This window comes from Aotus nancymaae, unplaced genomic scaffold (assembly GCF_030222135.1).
Source record: "Aotus nancymaae isolate 86718 unplaced genomic scaffold, 86718_ANA_hifiasm-v0.15.2.pri h1tg000046l, whole genome shotgun sequence".
Taxonomy (NCBI): domain Eukaryota; kingdom Metazoa; phylum Chordata; class Mammalia; order Primates; family Aotidae; genus Aotus; species Aotus nancymaae.
Window position 1 is genome coordinate 22,599,512 of NW_026988460.1, and position 21,561 is coordinate 22,621,072.

The 21,561-nt window shown below is 47.7% G+C and overlaps 1 protein-coding gene across 6 annotated transcripts in view; it reads right to left on the reverse strand.

Moving 5' to 3' along the window:
* VGLL4 (vestigial like family member 4) overlaps nt 1–21,561 on the reverse strand; it is a 164,059-nt gene that overhangs the window by 9,828 nt on the left and 132,670 nt on the right. Inside the window, exon 1 of one of the 6 annotated variants that reach the window (XM_012472151.3) lies at nt 14,992–15,981. The exons of the other annotated variants lie outside the window; for them this stretch is intronic. Coding sequence (XP_012327574.1) covers nt 14,992–15,005 — 14 coding nt within the window. The 5' untranslated portion in view covers nt 15,006–15,981. Of the gene's footprint in view, nt 1–14,991; nt 15,982–21,561 lie in introns of those variants that run through there. 6 annotated transcript variants of the gene reach the window in all.

Here is a 21,561-nt window from a genome sequence, read left to right on the forward strand (position 1 = left end):
CTAATATTGTAGATTAACTTGCAGTTGTAAGAAACAACACGGAGCCATCCCATGCACTCTTGACCCTGACTCCCCCGATGGTGATGTCTTGTAAAATACAGTACAACATCATAACCAGGATATCGACAATGAGACAACTACCAGCCTTATTCAGATTTTCTGCTTTGCTTGTATCCATTCCAGAGCAGCCTCTTTATAAGGCAAATCCAACCACATCCAGTCCTTAGTTAACATTTTTAGCAGCTCAGCACTGGCCATGGTGGCCTCTGGCCCCGGCCACTTTCCCATCCTTACCTCTGGCTCCACACCTCCAAATGTTGTGCTCCATAGTTCCAACCGTCTATATGTCATTGCTCAAATAAGACACAGCCACTCTATGCCTCTGTGGCTGTGTACATGTGGTGCTGCTCCGGCCTCCCTCCTCCCTGGTCCTGCACTGCCAACCACAGCTGCAGTGTTCTGAATCCCGAAGCGCCATCACCCAACGTCAATGGTCTCTTCATCTAGGCACCCGCCCCTCCCCACACGCACGAGCCTCCGAGGGTGCTAGTTGAGTCCCACCTATCTCATTACCCTTGCTACCTTCGGCGCAGTGACTTAGTGAGTGAATGAAGAGAAACCGCGCATGGGTGACGAGATAAGAAAGGCAGGTATTATGGAGGGGAACTGTGGATGGGCAGAGTCGTGGAGAGCTGGAGGGCTGAGGACTCAACTGGAAGCATGTTCAAGCCTTTAGATGGACTCTGCAGCCCAATCGGTGAGTTGTTAAGAGCTCAGCAGAAGCACGAGAGGGCCTGAGTGCAGCCTCGGCTGTGATGTCATGATGTCACTCTGTGCCATCTCTAGCAGGGGCACATGCTCAGCTTGCCACTTAATGCCCCTGAGGCATTCCGAGCCTCGGCGTCCTCATGCAACCATGTGGTCATAGTAAGATCCACCCACAGGGCTCTAAATGAGGGACGAACAGCAGCACAAATGAAAACAATCACAGCGCGCACTGCAACCGTCAGTGAGTGCCAAGAGAACCCCATCAGTCCTAAGCCGCCTGTATTGATCGTAGGGTGCGTAGCTGGACAGGACCCAGCATTCCTTTACTCAGTTTTTTTTTTTCTTTTATTCTCTGGCTGATGACAGAAAATGTCTTAAAAGCAATTAGGGAATAAACATTCAGCCCGTTAAGACAAACACGGAAGACAATGTTCTGGCCAGAGTCTAGATAGTAGGTTCCACCTGCTCCACACACATCCTGACAATTTTCCAAACATTAAAATAAAATAATAATAATAAAGTTTATACTGAAACCAGCCTGTCCATAATGTCATCTGTCTGTGGCGATTCAGAAGACAGCACAGGTTTCTGCAATGAATGCCTCAAGGGTTACGATCCCAGACGTCACTGAAGAACCTTCCACTGAACAGACGTCAGGCCAAGCAGGCCTGAGATCCTCTAGCTTCTACCTAAACAGGACTTTGGTTCCTGAACACTCAGTTCATCACCACACACTCACCTTCGGCATCCTGCTCCCTTCTAAATTCAGATAAAGACACAATTTCTTTTTTAACATGAGTGAATGGCTTCCCCGACAGTCTTCTCTCTACCCCAGCTGATGCTTCCATGGGCTACCTCATGAAGAGCACAGACCTGGGGGCTCAGGTCATGGATTCATGAGTGCCTCAGACACAGTCTGCCTCTGAATTTAGACTTCTGTTTATACAACCAGTGCTAGTTGCATCCCTATTCTGTAGAGGTTACAGAAAGGAAGCCACAGCCCTGCCTTCTCATGGGCCTACAATCTAGCAGGGACAGAAGGGCCCGGGAGGAGCTGCAGCTCACCAGTGATGGCTCTGGCTCCAGGCGAGGTGGCGCCGCCATGGGAGCTGGTACAGGGCTGCAGAAGGCCAAGGATGAAGACACCCCCGGGTGGCAAGGAGGAGCAGCCTGAAGCTCAGGCCGTGTCTGCCCACGGCCAAAACCAAGGTTGTGGTACATAAGGCGTTGCCCACCCCTTGCACCTTATGTCCTAGGGGCATAGCACCGTCACACGGATGACTCAGCTGCACCTCGGGAAATCCAAGCATGACTATGAGACATCACAGAGGAGAGGGATGCCAGGGCCACCAGCTGCCAGGGCAGAGGTGAGGATGGGGCAGCCTGCACCTAAATCTGTCTGTGTTCCCATGGCCCCGCTGTGCGCCCACCCTACGCAAGGCAGTGGGAAGAAGGGGACTTCCAGGCACACTAACCGGAAAGACAGTCCATGGAACACAGTGCAGTGGGCACCACAGTCAGACAAAGACGCTGAAAACACAGCGAGACAAGGCCCAGAGAACTGGCTGGTTAATTTTAGTAAAATTATACATTACTCACATTTCCAGCTCATTTTTCTGGTTCCCGGAGCTTCAAGACAGACATTGTTTTCTAGGCCCCACTCCCCCGGGTGAATCACCTCCAGGCCACTGCTTCCCAGGCGTCACATGCTCTCGGGGATGGCAGAAAACCGCATGCATCCTGCCCGGGAGATGAGGGTTGCCTCCGCTCCTGGTCAGGACTGTGCCCGGGAGAGCCCACTACATCCCCGTGAGCACCCAAAGGATTCTGAGTGGCTCTGCGGCAGGCCCATCGGAGCCGCTGAGGCTGCACGGCACCCAGCCCTGCCCCGGGCCTCACGCCCATCCTAGGTGGGCACTTCCACTGCCGCTGCCTTGGAGAGAAAGATGGAAAGAGGAAGGAGACAGAGAGAGGCCTCCACCACTATCATCCAGGACAGTTTTCTGAGGACTGAAGGCCACACACTTTCCAAGCTGAGAAGCCAAGAATGTCTATAGCGTTTGGGGAAAAGTAAACCAGATTCTAAGCAGTAACACTGAAAGAATCCATCATGTGAAAAGTGTTCTGCATCTGTTTGATACTCATTAACATGAGTTTCCTACCCTTCAACAAACATGCTCCGGGCAGCTCAGCCCACTTAGCCCCATCGCCTGGTGTTCTGAGCCTGCACTGGGCTGCATTCACCATGGACCGCCATGAACTACACTGAGCTGAGTTCTTCTGGCTGAAAAAGAGGTATGGGCACAGGACATTTTGAGGATATATTCTGGAGTCCCCGAAGGCCCCTGGGCACCATGACAGGGCAGGGGCTCCCACCCGGTGAAAGAGGCGAGACCCAGGCCAGCCTCTGGCCCAGGCCTCCCATAAAACAACACCCTGAGGTGGCAGAGCAACCTGTCCCCATGCCAGGCCTCACTGGGCAGAAGACTGAAGGCTGTGCAGTGACATCCCCCAAGCACCAGAGTCTAGGTGGAGACAGATTCAAAGGAAGAGAGACCAGGGGAGGTGGGAGGCAGGGGCGGCACATAGCTAAGACACAGTACAGTCTCCAGCCCTCTCCTCCTCTCCCTCTCCCCACAGCAGTTACAGGAGAATCTGAGCTCTGAGAACTGACAGGACAGCCGGACGCTAACATGGTACATCATCATGAGGTGGCTGGGCATGGTGGCGTGCACCTGTGTTCCCAGCTACTTGGAGGCTGAGGTGGGAGGATCGCTTGGGCCCAGGAGGTAGAGGCTGCAGTGAGCCATGATCACACCACTGCACTTTAGCCTGGGTAACAGAGTGAGACCCTGTCTTTAAATAAGGTTACTAGCACATCTTTAATCTTAAAAAGCTTCCTCCAAAACAGACTTAATACCACTGAACGGTGCACTTAAACCTGGTTAAGGTGGTCAGCTATGTGCTATGCTAATTTACCACAATTTTTAAAATAATTACATTTTAAATGAATAATATAGAAAGAACTTCCTCCCGGCTGGGCGTGGTGGCTCACACCTGTAATCCCAGCACTTTGGGAGGCCTAGGCAGGTGGATTGCAAGGTTAGGAGTTCAAGACCAGCCTGGCCAAGATGGTGAAACCCTGTCTCTACTAAACATACAAAAAAATTAGCTGGGCTTGGTGACTCGTGCCTGTAGTCCTAGCTACTCGGGAGGCTGAGGCACGAGAATCGCTTGAACCAGGGAGGCGGAGGTTGTGGTGAGCCGAGATGGCACCACTGCACTCTAGCCTGGGCGACAGAGTGAGACTCCATCTCAAAAAAAAAGGCAAGAACTTCCTCCCAAACTTTACCTGGTACCCCCTGGGGTTTCTGATGTGAACAGGGCAGGTCAGTACCATCCCAGTTCTACAGAGAGATGGCCAGGATGGAGGAGATGAAGGCTTTGCCTACACACGCTGCCCACCACAGACATCAGCCCTGTGGCATCAGCTGCTCAGGGTCCTCACACCAGGCCACCCAGAGACTCTCCATCACCTCCCAGCTCCGCTCCAAGTTTCCAGGATGCCTTTCCGACCCACTAGCTCCATTTCTACCCAGCTTCCCAGGCAACTCCAGAGACCCAGGAAAGAAGCAGTTCGGAGATGCCTGCTGTCAAAGCCTGTCCCCAGACAGTCCCGCTGTGCTCCTTTCTCAATCAGTAAGCTCCCACCGCACAGCTCCCAGGGGACCCCAGCCCCTGGCTGGACCGTGCACTCCTGGGAGAACCGACACTGCAGCCCCCACACCCTAATCTCCTCAGCTCAGCACGGGTGACCACTGTCCACAGAATAAATGAATCATTAAGGTACACATATTATGTGTGAGTCCAGTTAACAGTATTTGTGGCAAATGACAAGGGAGTTAAGGACATTTCAGAGAAAATGACTGGCGGAAAAGACTTTTCTCTGAAAAAGCAGAATTTAAGGAACATTTAAATCTTGGGTGAGACTGGGCGAGAGTGGTGAGACATTTTCTCCCTTCAGTTCCTTTCTCCAGCTTCTGCTGTCCTCCTCGCCTGCTCTCCACTTCTAAATGTCCCCGAGGTCATCCAAAGTGCCCCACAACACATGCAAAGGAATGAACTCATCACTGTGGCTTCTCTCCTCTTGTGAGGGGGAGAATTCACTGCTTCCCAGAAGGCAATAAGACGCTTGGGTGTGTCTCCAAGACATCCTGGTCAAGCTGTGACACTCCTCTGTGCCAATTTTAGATGGGAAGTGAGGAAGGTGGTTGCAAAGGAAGGCCTGGGTGAAGATGATGTTTGCAGAGGTGGCGGCGGCTGAGGCAGAGACACCCTCCTAGGTACAAATGGCAAGAAGTGTGTCGTGGGCAGGAAAAAGCTGGGAAACACTGGCATTCGGACTGTCCCAAAGACAGAGATGACCTTGAGGCTCCTGGCTTCAACAGTAGGCCCATCCTCACCAGCAGGGACACAGGGCAGAGACTGTCTCTGCCTTTACGTGTCAGCCAACTACTGCCATCACTTAACACTGCTTAATAATTGAGAAAAAGCCACCAGAACGTCAAGGGACTCAAACCTGTGTGTGAATGCCACCACAGCCAGCTGATCACATCACTGCCACAACCATTCACTCACATAATGTTTCCCCTGTTCACTCCACACAAAGGGGCCAGGTGCAGTGACTCACACCTGTAATCCCAGCACTTTGAGAGGCCAAGGCAGGTGGATTTCTTGAGCCCAGGAGTTCAAGACCAGCCTGGGCAACATGGCAAAATCCGTCTCTACAAAAAATACAAAAATTAGCTGGGCATCGTGACAGGACCTGTAATCCCAGATACTTGGGAGGATGGCTGGACTATGATGGAGCCACTGCACTCCAGCCTGGGCCGAGGGTGAGACCTGTCTCAGAAAATAAAAATAAAACACTCCCCACAAAGGTAATGTCCCTCTTTTTGCTGGTTCATATTTCAGAAATCGTAAACTGAGCTTTAGAGAAGCTAAGTAACTTTTCTAAGTTTATAAAACTCATACAATGATTCCAATATATATTGGACTGGCTCCAAAGCCTTTCCATTTTCCGGGAGGGAGGAAAATACAAAGACCGATGTACCCACCACTCAGAAGTAGCAAATGAAAATGCGCTCTCATATTTGCTTCACGCCTTTTCTTTCCTCTAGCCGTGATGAAAGCAGCAGAACATGCAGACGCACGAGGTCCCTGCTCCAGGCCCTCCTCAGTCCCATTCCCCTCTCTTCATTCCCAGGGGCATCCTCTGCTGCGGATTTGGCTACCTGGCTGACTGTCATCCTCTTGCTATATTGGATATGTCTGGAAGTAATCCACAGCATGCTTCACATCCCAGCATGCCAGCACACCATAGGTCTTGTTGTACAACTGTGTCTTTCCCTCATGTGGTCTTGGCGCTCTACCCATGTTCTGACACAGAGGCCGGGCTTATCCATGTTATTTGCCTGCTCCATGGTATTCCTCATACGAATACACCACTGTGTACATACCCATTCTGCTACGGACCAGCGCCTGGGCACTCTTTGATTTTTCCTTATAAAAACAGCCCCACCAGCCAAGCGCAGTGGCTCATACCTATAATCCCAGCACTTTGGGAGCCCGAGGCTCCCAAAAGGATCACCTGAGGTCAGGAGTTTGCGACCAGCCTGACCAACATGGCGAAACCCCTCTCTACTAAAAATATAAAAATCAGCCAGGTGTGGTGGTGTGCACCTGTAATCCCAGCTACCTGGGAGCCTGAGTCAGAATTGCTTGAACTTGGGAAGCGGAGGTTGCAGTGAGCCGAGATTGAGCTATTGCACTCCAGCCTGGACAAAAGAGCAAGACTGTCTCAAATAAAGAAAAGAAAGAAGGCAGCTCCATAGTACTTTAAGTCCTCAGACATGCCTCCTGGTGCTGGGGACCAGGGCTTCTGACATTCTCTCAGGTCAGTATCTGCAGGTCATGCTGCTGCTGTTGAGCACACCACCTTCAACTTCTACAGATGTGGCCAGAACCTTCCAAAGGCAGCCATTCACTTCGCTGTCCCTCCGATGGCCATGGCTGACCACTGCTAAGTGTGTCCTCAGTGACATCTGCCTTGGTTGCCTGTGGATTTCTGCCATTCTCCTTCTGTTTTAATTTGCATTTCCACAGTTATCAGTGCAGTCGACCATCTTTTCATGCACGTATTAACTATTCTACTTTATTCCGTGAATTGCCTTTAATTTCTGTAATGGGTTGAACTGTGTCCCCTGAAAAGACATTGAAGTCCCAACCCCTAGGATCTCTGAGTGTGAACTTATTTGAAATACAGTCTTTACAGAAGATCAAGTAAGCTATGGTTATGAGGGTGCGCATCCAATATAACTGGTGCCCTATTAGAAAACACTGGAGATCTGGATACGGTGACAGACACATACGGAGGGAAGATGATGTGAAGACAAAGAGAAGACTGTCATCGACAAGCCACGGGACGCCAGAGGCCACCAGCAGCTGAGACAGGCCGGCACAGACGCTCCTCATAGCCCTCAGAAGGAGCCAGCCCTGCCGACACCTTGCTCTTAGGCGTCCAGCCTGCAGGAACAGTGAGACAGTACATTTTGGTTACCTTAAGCCACCCAGTTTGTGGCCCTTTGTTATGGCAGCCCTAGCAAACGAATACAATTTCCAGGCCATACCCACCCGCTGCCTTGCTTTACATGGCTTTAGATATTCATAGATATTCACCATGCCCATGTTTCTGCTGCTTTACCTACGATCAACCGAAAAGTTTTTAAAGCTTCCTCTGGACATTTAAAGAGGTCCTGAGATCCACTGGGCCCCGGGCACCTGTCCTGTACACCTATCGTTTTGAGGCACTGCATAAGCACCACACAATGACGGTCGAAGCAGAGATCAGGACCGGGGAAGCCAGGTCAGCCCGGACCTGCCAGTAAAAAGCCGAAGGTTCCAGAGGCTGGGACGGGTAGGGAGAAGGTAGGGACCAGAGAGGTTTGCTAAAGGATACAAAATTACAGCCAGACAGGAGGAGTCAGTTCCAGCACTGTGGTCACCTAGACAACCGTAGGGTGACTGCAGTGAACAATAACACACTATTGCTTCTTGGCCTTCTGACTGAGATCAAGTGTAGTAACAATAACACACTACATAGTTTCACTGTAGGGTCACTGCAGTTAACAATAATATACTACATAGTTTCAAACAGGACATCCATATGTTGGATGTTCCCAGCAAAAAGAAATTATAAATGTTTGATGATGGATGCTAACGACCCTGAGCTTGTCATTCTACATGACACGTATCAGAACTTCACTATGTACCCCATGAATATGTATAATTACTGTCAATTAAACAAAATCAATCAATATATATATTTTAAAAGCTGGAGGGCTAGCTGCCCCCAAGTAAGGTTCAGGACGCCAGGAGAACCAGCCCCACCTGTGCCTACACACAAGAGGGAAGAAGCCTGTCGACTGAGCTACCATGATAAACCTTTTGGCTCGGCGGTGTTGGGGGAGAAAGAATAAAGCCGCAGGTCTTTTCATTACTCCTGCACCTCCTCTCTCTTCTTCAACACTCTTGTCAATCCCCCATTCCCACTTTACACCAAGGGAATGTGGGTTCAGAGGTGGAGGGATCTGCCCCGGGGCCATGCAGCTGACAGGTGGCGGAGTAGGGACTCAGCTCAGTCCCTTCCACCCAGCCCTTCCTCCCCTGCCGCCAGTGCCCCGAGGGTTTCAAAAGCAGCTCAGGTGCCGGAGGAAAAGCGGCCCGTTGAGAGAGCAAACGGGCGTCCACTTCTGCTGCTCTCCTGCCAGTGTGGACTCTAACTGCGCCAAGGGTTTCCAGTCACTGTGCTCTCAAGAGTGACAGTCATTAAATCAGCATAGCCAGCATCTCCACACGCGCCAGCCTTCAGGATTCCTGACTCTCTAGCAGCTCAACCGGCATGTGCATCGTGTGTGAGGCTGCCCCTCTCTCTCCTTGAGACCGGAAGGAGCTCTGAGGGCAAAGCGGGTCCCTCTTTTCCTAGGGCACAATCGGTCCTCAGATCTGCTTGAGGGACAGAAGACACTTGGGAAACCTGGCAGATCCAGAACCACAGTGTGCACTTACCCAGCAGCAGCCGTTTAAAGAAAGATTCCAGACACCCAAAATGTCAGCCTTAGGAGAGAAAACTAATTTTAGAGTGATTTTAGTTGGAGACCTGTCAGAAACGCTGCTGCTGGTAGCCCCCATCTTTCCATTCTCCCTATGGTGGCCCAGCAAGCCAGGTGGCTGGTTTGACTAGAATGAGGCGTAAAGTCAGAGCAAACAGGTTCTCAGTGAGTCTGCGGCCAACCCCTGCAACTTTCCCATATCCAGTTCCAGCAGAGGCCCTCTTAGCTTGGGACCGTGTGCAGGCTTTCCAGACCTGTAGCCTATTATAGAGAGGCAGGACTCATGGCAATGCCGGCCAGCGGCACAGAGCACAGCCAGGTTGCCCGATACTCAGGTCACATACCTGAATAGCTCCACTCTATGTAATAAGGTACCAGTTTTCTTTAACCAGAACTGTCTACACATGTTTTCCATTATTAGCCTTAGTTTTTTAAGAAAAATTGAAGTTTGAGAAACAGGTCATAGCTGAGAACGTGACGGTAAAACATCTCATCTGCTCCCACGTTAGTAACTGTTGCCGGGGAAGTAGTGGCTGCCCACCTGTGGCCGGGATCCCCGGAACTTAATTCAGATGGGGCAGGAATCCATGTGCAGATTAATCACTGCTTACAGACAAAACAGATGTGTCCCACATTAGAGTTTTCAAATGAATGGAGATGTGGCTGAGATTAATAAAATTGAAATTAATTTAAAATTCCTACTGCTGCTAAATTTGTAGTTGTTTTTGTCATTATGTAGTCTCTCAAGGAATACTTTAAAAACACAGCCACTATATTTTTGGCATTAAACAGGGTCCTTGTATCATAGGAGGGATTAAAAGCACTCTGTCTTTCCTTCCGAACTGAGCTGCAGTGTCTGAGGTGGACAAAGACCTGGGAGAGCGCGATCCCTGCACAGCAGCAGAGGCATCAGCACGCTGGCATCCTGCCTTGCTATCCTCCAGGGACTACTGAGACAGCTGGGGCGGGGACTAGAGAGGGGTGAAGAAAAGGCAACTGACCGCTAAGACCACCCAGTGCCAGTCAACCCAGATGCCCTGTTCTCCCTGCTGCTTCGCTCTACCCCACACCCTCAATCCAACTCTGAGCTCTGCCGGAAAGGCTTCCCTGTGCTGGCAAAGTGGAGGGCAGGACCCACTGCCTCCGATGCCCCACCTCAGGAAGGCGGAGGGGGTGGAGGGAGAGCCCATCCACCTAGCCAACTCAAGGCTAGGAGAGAATACACATTTCCTCTAGACACGCCTGGAGGCAAACAAATGGGAACAGTGATTGCTGGGTGGGCTGCTCAGAAGTTTCCGTAAGTCAGCGTTTAGAACAGTGCCCGGCACACAACTATTTTATGAACAAGCCAACCAAACACTAAACAAATTCTGAGGAGAAACCAGCACCAACAAGTTAGAGTCAGACAGAGGAACGTGTGAAGCTGAGTGACCCGGGGTGGGGCTGTCCATGGCCCTGGGGCTCCTGGAGAAACCCAAGGAAGACCGCCCCGGCCAGTGCCGACCCGCCAGAAACAAATGTGTGAGAATACCTTCCACCGTTCCCTCTCGTTCTTCCGGCTGGCACTGCGTTATCTTTCACACCTTCAAATTCTTCTGAAGGCTCACTCTTAGTTTTTACTCCATATTATGCAGCAAATTGCTGGAAAATATTATAAAACTGTTTAGTGGCCAGGTGTGGTGGCTCATGCCTGTAATTCCAGCCCTTTGGGAGGCTGAGGCGGGGGGATCACCTGAGGTCAGGAGTTCGAGACCACCTTGACCAACATGGAGAAACCCTGTCTCTACTAAAAATACAAAAATTAGCTGGGCATGGTGGCACATGCCTGTAATCCCAGCTACTCAGGAGGCTGAGGCAGGAAAATTGCTTGAACCCAGGAGGCAGAGGTTGTAGTGAGCCGAGGTCATGCCACTGCACTCCAGCCTGGGCAACAAGGGTGAAACTCCGTCTCAAAAAAAAAACTAACCTTCAACATCAGGATTATTCCAAGACCTGCAGTCACCAGAACTGTCTTTTCAACAAAACAACCCAAGATGCCAGTAGGCACTTCCATACCCATACTGCACAGTGTGGTCGCATAGAAGCCTCCAGTCCTTTCCTTCCGGTTAATTCAGCTTTGTGACCCTATACTGGCTAAAGAGCAGACATGAATGAGTGTGTACAGGCATATTGGAGACATCAGACCTCCTTTCTGTGCCATGAGATGTGTGGCAGTCCCCTCCTCCCTACACGCCCAGCCATGGTCACAACCACCTGAATGCCAGCCACCTTCCCACGGTCCAGCCCTAAGGTTGGCAGGAACCAGTTCAAAATCATTCTGTGGACCTCTCCACACTACAGGAAGACCTCTGGTTCAATAAATTTATTCGGCACTAAATCAAAATTTTAAACCTGGTTTTCCTCTTAAAGTCACCGATCTACCCTGACTGAACTCAGAAACTCTGCAAAACAAAAACAAAAAAACCCCACCAAAACTATTAAGCTAAATTGTACACTCATTGAAAATCTGCGTATTTAGTATACAAAGTGATTAAATACTCATGTAGTAAAAGATTTTGAGGCATCTACTATACAGTCTTTAAAATAATAATAGACCGTAAGTCCTCCCAAAAGCAAATCATGTAGTGTGTTTATTCTCAACATGAACTGCCTCTGAGCATTCGGGTAGTCAGGGCTATGCTCCATCTTTCCAAAACCAGGGGAAAAGGGCTGGCCAAGCTAATTTTCTTAAAAAAAAAAAAAAAAAAAATCAGACTGCATTACAGAAATAAGATTTAAATTACTTAAGCAAAAAATTATCTTGAGGGCCCCCCAGGTGCTTGGCAAGGCTACTGCTTTGCTGACAACTGACAGCCTAATTACAAATCAGTCTCCTCTATTCTTAAAGCACGTCTATTCCACAGGACCTGGAAAAACACTATGGAGAGCCCATTTCGTTGATCTAACAAACTGCATTTCTTTCGAAAGAGTCTCATTTTCAAATTATGTGTAAAATTCAGAACCAAGCTGTCTACTGAGCTTCACTGTAACATCACTCACATCTAGATGTAATCCCCTAGCTATCAAATCATTTTAGCCCAGAAGTGTTCGCTGCAGAGAGTGCAGTGTGGAAGCCTGGAAAGAAAGTGGGGGGAATTCAATGATTCCATTCAACACTGAAGTGGCATCTCTTCCCCCAAACTCCTGAGATGATGATTCAAATGACGCTTCTAGAGAATTCAGAAGCACCCTCCTCCAGGACCCCAAGTTTCATGCACCTTTCCTTTGTACCAGGGCTTCCAAAACTAGATGATAACGGTGAATCTTAACTACGCTTTAAATTAAATTAAAATTACCAGCCCTAGTCGGGCGTGGTGGCTCACGCCTGTAATCCCAGCACTTTGGGAGGCCAAGGTGGGTGGATCACCTGAGGTCTGAAGTTCAAGACCAGCCTGGCCAACATGGTGGACCCCATCTCTACTAAAACAAAAACAAAAAATTAGCCGGGCATGGAGGTGGTCACCTGTAATCCCAGCTACTCGGGAGGCGGAGGCTGAAGAATCGCTTGAACTCAGGGGGCAGAGGTTGCAGTGAGCTGAGATCATGCCATTGCACTCCAGCCTAGGTGACAGAAGCAAAACTCCATCTCCTCCCCCCTCCAAAAAAAACTGCCATTCTGAGTGGTCATCACACTGTATCTCTTGATTATTAGGCACCAAACACTGTATTCCCGGAGCTGAGTCTGCCCTCCAAGCTGCCCGACTCTCCTTCACAGCCTCGGTCACCCCAGGTGAGTATGGAATATAAAGGATTCACACAGAATAGACTGATTAATGTTTATTCAGTTGAACCAAAGTTGATCATCACAGTTCTTTTAATTTTTTTTTACTATGGTAAAGCACTATACTGGTATGTTGTGCCGCCAACTCCACCATCCATCTCCTCTTCCCAAACCAACTCTGCACTCATTAAACACCCACCTCCCATTTCCTCCTTCTCGAAGCCCCTGGAACCACCATTCTACCTTCTAGGACTTTCACCACTCTAGGACCTTGTATCAATAGAATCACACAACATTTGTCTTTGTCACTGGCTTACATGTCCTCAAGGTTCATCCATGTGGCAGCATGGGTCAGACTCTCCTACCTTTTTAAGGCTGAGTACTATTCCACTGTATGGACAGACCACATTTGGTATATCCATTCGTCTGGTAATGGGCACTTGGGTTGTTTCCACCTTTTGGCTATTGTGAATAATGCTGCTATGAACGCAGGTGTGCAAATGTCTGTTCATGTCTCTGCTTTCAATTATTTGTGTGTATACCTGTAAGTCAAATTGCTGCATCCTATGATAATTCTGCTTAATTTTCAACAGATCATTGGCAGTAAAGGAAGTTGGAAATATAGGATGCATTTTTTATTTAACATTTGGCCCTCTCTGCTAGAGAAAAATTAAAGGTTTCCAAAAGGATGGATCCTGTCCACAGCAATAACTGAAATTGCAAGCCTTTGTGAAAACAGCCCAAGTGGTTCATGAGAAGTGAATGCTCATGAATAATGTAAACACTGGACATAAAAGTTAAATAAACAAAGAATATCCACGACCCAGCTCACTAAATCCAGGAAACTTGGGCATACAAGGGGCCCACTGCAGTCAATGATGTCATCAACAGTAAGCATTTTGGAGACTTACAAGCTACATATTTGTGGTTCTTATTTATCTTGTGAGCCTTTAAAAATTGTTTCAAGTCATCAGAAGATGGCTGTTAACAATAGCAATACTGACCATTAGTATAACATTGGTGTACAGTGTTACAAAGTGCTTTGCATATACATTATGTTCACAGATCATCTTCAATCTCCAATTTCTTTTTTCTTTTTTTTAAGGATAGTCTTGCTCTGTCGCACAGGCTGGAGTGCAGTGGCACAATTTCATCTCACTGCAACCTCTGCCTCCTGGGTTCAAGTGATTCTCCTGCCTCAGCCTCCCAAGTAGCTGGGATTACAGGCACACGCCACCACGCCCAGCTGATTTTTTGTATTTTTAGTAGAGATCGGGTTTCGCCATGTTGGCCAGGCTGGTCTTGAACTCCTGACCTCAGGTGGTCTGCCTGCCTTGGCCTCCCAAAGTGCCGGGATTACAGGCGTGAGCCACTGCACCTGGCCATGAAACTCCTCTTTAATGGCCAGAAAGTGCATTTCTTGAATGATGAAACTAAAACCCAGGGGTCCTCATCTGTGCAGGGAGGTACATACCTAGGAGCATACCTAGACACCTGGCCCTCAAGCAGTCACTTACTCCACTCTCCATTTTCAACCCAGCTTCATTCAGAACAAAGAGGGGACAAAAGGGTGGGAGGAGAGGCTGCTCTGTGGAGTGATTTTACAAGTTATTGAGAGGTGAAACAAAAGCATTCATTTTCTATTAAATGTGAAAGATCTCTCAATCTCTAATTGGTCCTGCACTCTAAGGCAACTTACAGAGGAAGGACTCAAGTAAAATTTCCATGGAGGGAAGTGGTCAAATAGCTGAGGTCAAACCCTCCAGACTCCAATTGTAGCCAAGTGCTTTTATTTCCCTTGTAATTTTCTTTAAGAATAAATGTTAAACCTAAAACATACCCCTTTTTGGAGGCGATCTTGGCAGCTGGACTGAGTGGGAAGAAAAAGCACCTTGTACTCCCCGAATCAGCAGCCAAACTATGCACCATTGTGTAGAGGCGGTCACATGACAGCCATCACCTGAAACTTGGTTGCTTCCAATCCATTAAAGAAACAATCACTAATGTGCGTTAACCCTTCCAGCTCCCACAGGCGGCCCTATCTCCCCTTCCAGTCCCCGCTTAGGAGAAACTGTACATGACACACATCTGATTGGGACATGGTGGCGTTTGGGGAGAAGGGAGGGAGGAGAAGAAAAATCACTGCTGTCCCTTCTGAGCAGAGTCTACTTTACCTCTCCCAGCACTTGCTGTCTCGCAGTTTAAATTAATTACAGCTGAAAATACAGGGTTGCCATCTGGTTTGAAAAAGCAAGGATAAGGGAATAAAATGAAAGGGTTCTTGGTACTAACCTCACTTTAATCATTGCCAAAGAGCATGAAGACAGCCCAGCGTCCTCCCACAAGAAAGCCTTGGGCCTCACAAACTTGGCAAGCAGTCCCAGGCGCAAAACTGGATGGGCGGCGTGCCTGTCAGAATAAAAGTCCCCCCTGAAAGGAGGGCTGCGAGGTAAGGGGCCTCCTTGTCCCCCTGCACTGCAAGAAAAGTTTCCTATGGGTCCTGGAGTAGGTCAGGAACTCTTGGGAAGGTTTATTTACAGAAGGTGCCTTGCCAAAACGCTACACGCATCATTACAGTTCCATTTGGTGAGAAAATAGATTTGCTGTCAGAATTACAGCATGCGATTTCCTCTTTCTTTGTTTCTCCATCTTCCATAACATAAGGCTTTTATAAAACTCCAAAATAAGGCTAAAGAAAACACAGGAGAGGAAGGTTGCTGCCGAAGTGGAAGAGCTCCGAAGGCAAGATGCATGCAACTCCACAGCACCGCTGCGGCCAGCCTCTCGGAGAAGGAATGCCAGAAATCCCCCATTCTCCTCCGCGGCAGCCACAGCTGTAGACTCACTCCTGCACCAAAGGAAGCAACTTCCTTCTGCCTCCCTTCCACTGGCAGAATCCTAGGTGAGAGGCCTTTCTCTTAGGACTGAGGCTGCCGCAGATGCTGGCTCCAGGCACTGGAGAGGTGAAGGTGCCACAGCCATCCTAGGTTTGTCTTGGTGAACTTTTAGGTGGGTGCAAGAAGTTGCCAAGTCTGCAGATGTCTTAGCCATATGCCAGCTTCAAGTAGCCCAGAGAAGTGAAGCATCAGATTTTCAGCCCATTTAAATTTCCACCTGCCCACTCTACCTGAGTTCTTTTACACCCAGCTGAGTTTTGCAAACAAGACCCTGATACACCCAAGCCCAGCTGCTTTCAGAAAGTAACACCAATTGAAGCACTATGGTATTTATCAGAATAAACTCTGACCAACCGGATATTTTATAAACCAGAGATTCGACTTACAAAAAGGCAAGATAAAAAGCAGATTATGAAAATAGCATTTCTGTTCTGGTGAAAAACACATCTTCAACCCAAAAATGATGTGGAAGTTGTCTTCCAAATCCTGCCCTGACAGAAACACTGTCTATAGCAACAGTGTCCATAACATTCCAAATCTCAGGAGTGTAACTTTCTAGTAAATGGTACATCTGTCAAGCCACAGGAAACATCTGGTAAAATGGTTAAATAAAAGCAGAATTTTAAGCTTTTCTGATTTCAGAGCTTACTAACAGTACTCAACGAGACTATCAAATGCTCTAACAGCTCAATGTTACAGTGAAAAATATCCTGAAGGGGACCAGGTGAGAAAGAGGGCAACCCGGGAAGGAGTGGGCTACAATCCCATTGTCGTCACGAAGACAATGCCCCCATTCCAGGCGTGCCTCTGGGGGACAGTGGCCATAGCTCCCTGAGCTCTGCCAAGACAGGCACATTCCTGCCCATCACCGTAGCAGAAACCTTCTCAGGCCTAGTTAAGTTCCTCTTCTACCCAGGGCTGACTTCCCGCAAGCATACTGATGTCTCCCCAGCACCCTCAACCCAGTAGGCCCTAAGGAGAGGTTTGGGGGATGAACCAACAAAGTGATGACACACGAACAATAAGCTTCCCTCCGTCCCACAGCAGACACATATTAAACACATACAATCATTCTAACCATCAAGACACACCCTGGCCAGGTGTTACGCAGCACATTTCAGTCCTTCCTAGAACATTTTACAAGGCTTTTCCATTAAATAAAATATTTAATGATTTGACCACATTCAAATTTAAAAATCTGTATTTCAGAAACACAGTAAATAATGCTGAAAAGCAAATAAGATTACTTATCTTCCCAACGCATTTGACAGAGCACCCTTAATGTGAAGAATCATAACATATCAAGAGAAAAAAGATGAACACTAATTTACAAAAAAGACAAGGTATCAACATCAGAGTCACAGAAGAAGAAATGCAAACGGCCAATCAGGATATGAAAAGATCAAGTTCTCTAGTAGCAGCATGCACACACACACACACGTTTCCCCCAAGAAACCTGCATATATTACATAAATTAGTAAGTGGCAGCAGTCACCTGCGAGATGATGCCAAGAAAGAGACAGATGCATACAGTTGCTGGTGGGAACAGATCAGCAAACCGTATAGAGTGAAGCTGGCAGAACACATCAGTGAAAACAGAAATGGAAGACCTCTGACCCAGAAATTCCACTTCTATAAAAGTGGGACTATATGAGATGGGAGGAAGGATGAAGATAATGGAAGTTCTGCAAATGACAGTAGAACAATGTAAACAACCCAAATATCTGTATTTGTTAACAAGTTCTTTTGGTTACAAGCAACATAAAACGAACCTAGTTAGTTTAAGGAAAAAAGGGCAACTTACTGGAAAGATACTGTGAAGTTTCTTGGAAATGAAAAAATGCTGAACAGCCAATCCTTGAAAAGAAAAAAAAAAAATGAGGTGGCCCTAGAGATCCGGGCTTCAGGAGGTGGAAGGCGCCCATAATGGGTCCATGTGCAGCCTCTCACCAGAGCCTGCCTTCGGCCCTCTCCCAGCACCCGGCATCCACCACCACCACTTGCTCCAAGTATTACAACTCGGTCACCTTCCTAGGTCCTAGAGACATACCGTCCTCCAATCACAGCTCCGTTAAGTAGTTATTAACACCAACACAAAATACCAAGAACATTTTTATTATAAATCAAATGTGCTGCTAAAAACTAGAACATGCCCCAACACACACTTAAATGCTACCAGTTTTCACAGTCAAGAGACTTCACTGGGCCGGGCATAGTGGCTCATGCCTGTAATCCTAGCACTTTGGTAGGCCAAGGAGGGCAGATCACTTGCGGTCAGGAGTTCAATGCCACCCTGGCCAACATGGTAAAACCCCATCTCTACTATAAAATACAAAAAATAGCCACACAGCACCATATGCCTGTAATCCCAGCTACTTAGGAAGCTGAGGCAAGAGAATTGTTGCAACATAGGAGGCGGAGTTGCAGTGAACAGAAATCGCGCCACTGCACTCCAGCCTGGGTGACAGAGTGAGATGCCATCCCTAAAAAGAGAGAAAGAGAGAGAGAGACTTCACTAGAGCCTTGAATGAATTATTTATAAGTTAAAAATTGGGGAATCTCACAAGATAGAAATCTATTATGGTCTTGTTTCAGATTTGTAGGTTTAGGGAGAAAAAGAGACAGGGGACTGTTCCACCTATGCCATCAATAAGTGAAGATTCTGGATTTTTTAAAAAAGTAAAACTGCTGGAATTGTTGGCTAGACCCAGAGATGAGCCTTTGGGGCAGGAATAAAATTTTATGAGAAGGTGATTTATCTTAGAGCAGGCATGAGGTGTTTAATTTATTCCATGTCTCTCGTTATCTGGCATTCCAAATCTTCTGCCTCCTCCTTCAACAATTCTCTTGCTTCCTGGTTCCCTCTTCTGAACGCACACTTCCCACCACAGAGGACCACACATATCCCAAATCCCTCCTTTATCATATACGATGTCATCCCTTCCCAGTGCTGATGGACAGGCAACCCCCTGCTGTTGGTCCCTGGGTGCTTCAGTGAGAGCCCCCGAGCTGACACTCCAGAGCAGTGTATGGGTCCCCTCTTCCATTCCCACGAAAGCCCCAGCCCTTCCCACTCCAAAGTGGGACAACTCCTAGATTAAAGATTGCTAGAAAATACAATGACTAAACGTAATGTTATTCATTACTGAATCTTGAATTAAAAAGAATAAATGTAAAAGAATTTTTAAAAAATCTGTAAAGGGCATTATCGAATGTGAAAAGATTATGTGAGGTCATAGCATTGTCTCCACAGATATGAAAAATAAGATCAAAGGCAAATATGGGCAAACATTAACAACTGATGAATGCAGGGAAGGGTGTGAGTGTTCACTGGGCTAGGCCTTCAATGTTTCTGTAGAGCTAAACTTTTTCCAAAATAAAAAGTATTTATGGTGGGAAAAATGTGCAGGAAGGATAGAAAGAGGAGATTCTCACCAAATTTGGCTGGAATATGTAGAATGATGTGACTTAAAGTACAGGTGATATGGTATACATGGCCCTCCATATCCTCAAGTTCATCATCCACAGATTTGACCAATCACGGATGGAAAATGTTGTCAGGCCTCTGATGAGACAGATTTTTTTCTTGCTGCTGTTATTCCCTAACCAATATAGTATATCGACTATTTCCATAGCATTTACATTGTATTAGGTATACGTCATCTAGAGGATGTATGAGAGAAAGATTTGCATAGGTTATCTGGAAATACTATGCCACTTTATCTGAGGGACTTGAGCATCCTTGGATTTCTGTATCCCCAAGGGTCTTGAAACCAATCCCCACTCTGTCACCCAGGCTGGATATCCAGGGACAACTATACATGACAATCACTTTGTCGGGAGTCCCGAGTAATCTTCCCCAGGAGCTGGCCAAAGGATACCAGGAGTCTGTGTGATTGAGAGAGGCCTGACATGGAGTGTCTTTGTTTCTATCACTGGATGTAGTCACTTGCTCAAAAGCCAGCAGCCTAAGACAAAGTGATGCGGTGTTATTCAAAGTCAATACACAGAGGAGGACAGCTATTAGTGATACAAGCACAGAACTGTCACACAAAAATAAACACAACAACAAACCTAGAAAATAGCTGAAAAACACTTTGGCTGTGAAGACTTTTTGGAAAAATTTGAAAAATACCAGAACTAGTACATACTTGGGCCAAGATGTGTTTGCTATACCTCACTTTATGTTCACACTGGGATTGGAGCCAGATGCATAAGCAAGAAATATAGAGGAGTGAAAAAAAACATCATTTCACCCACACAAGAAACCTGGGGGCTTCTTACTCGAGAGTCAACACTGGGATAAGATCACTTGCTGTGAAACAAGCATCATGGGCAGGGCTGGTGATACAGACTGAACTTTGTGTCTTTGTGCATTTTCGCTTTTCTGTTTTCAAGAGCTTAGCAGGGAAAGGAGAGTGCTAGGGCTCTGTTCTGGGACATGTGGAAGTAAAAATCAAGGCTACAAGGGAGAGAATGGAAGTATACTAAGTGATGCCACTCAGGGTTTATTACTATGAGTTTAAAAGCAATTCTTAATATCTGTCCCAAAAGGAAATGGGTTTTCACAGAGCTCTCCTGGTGACTCCTTTTTCATTCACACATTTACTTAGCACCTAGTTGGTGTCAGGCACTCTGGGTGGGTATGGTGCTACAGACCTGAGCAGATTCAGCCCCTGGTCTGGTGGAACTCGTAGTCTAGGTAAGGGGACAGACAGCTGGACACCCAATTGTAACAAAGTGTCATCACTGTATACAAAGTAGTATTCACCTTGAAGCAGGAACAAGTGCCACTTGTCAGAGGAGGTGGCTTTCAGAACCACACTGGAGGATAAAGTGCATGTGTGGGCCCCTGGTCAGGCTGCAGTCCAGGGAGTCCTACAGGCAGACACCTATGGAGATGGGCCTGTGCAGCGTCACCCTGCGGCAGACTGGGAGCCATGGAAGAATTCCGAGCAGAGATGAATACTTCAGAAACCACCTTCTGGCACTCGAGCACCAGTGAGACCAGTCAGGCACTGCCATCCCAACGGGGGTCTCAACTACAGCCCCAGCCAGCATCTACTGGGAAAAGTTAGCAGGCTGATCCACAGGCAGTAACAGAAGGAAGGAGGCGGCAACGTCCCAGGCAAGCCGACAGAGACTTGTACCAGTCATAAATATGGGGACATAAGACAAGGAGCAGACTTGGTGAAGTGCTGGAAGAAGAACGCAGCGGCGGATGTCAATTCCAGTGAGGTGGTGCTGGATTCAGGGCACACATACAACACCCAGTGGGAGGGTGGACCTATGCGTGTGAAGGCTTGGTCTAACCTAGAGGTAAAAATTTGGTACTTATCAACCTATTGTGGCAAGTCCAGCCACGAGTTCACACGTGACTTGGTTAGAAGGGTCTGTGCAGGCAGAACGCCAGAGCCCTGAAGAATACCAATAATGACGAGTCTCTGGAAGATCCTGAGGAGTGGCCACAGGGGTGGGAGGGGACCAAAGAAAGCCAGAAAAGGGCCAACAGAAGCAGGGGAGGAGAGCCCTTCAGGGAAGCGGAAGTCAAGTAAGACAAGGGACTGCACTGTTTCCTGAACCTGGCAACGAGCAGGTCACGAGTGAACGCAGGAGAGGTTTCAATAGAATTGTTGGTATGAATAACAGCACTGGAGTAGGGAGTGGGTATAAAGTAGAGGTGATCTCTCTAGAAATAGCTATGGAGGCAGGGAGAAGTAAGGATGGAAGATAACCAAGCACAGGGTCAAAGGAGGACAGAACTTCAAGTTTCCCTAATTTCTCTGGCCTCAGTGAATTTCTCTGACAGCCCCAAGCATTCAAGATGGCACCCAACAGCCCCAAGTCAAGGAATGAAACACCATTTCATGTTGATACTTAAGCTTTACAGCACCAGAGCTTTGTAAGTCTGAAAGTTTGTGATAAGAGAATTCTGAAACCAAAAAAAATGCTCCTTTTTGTCAGG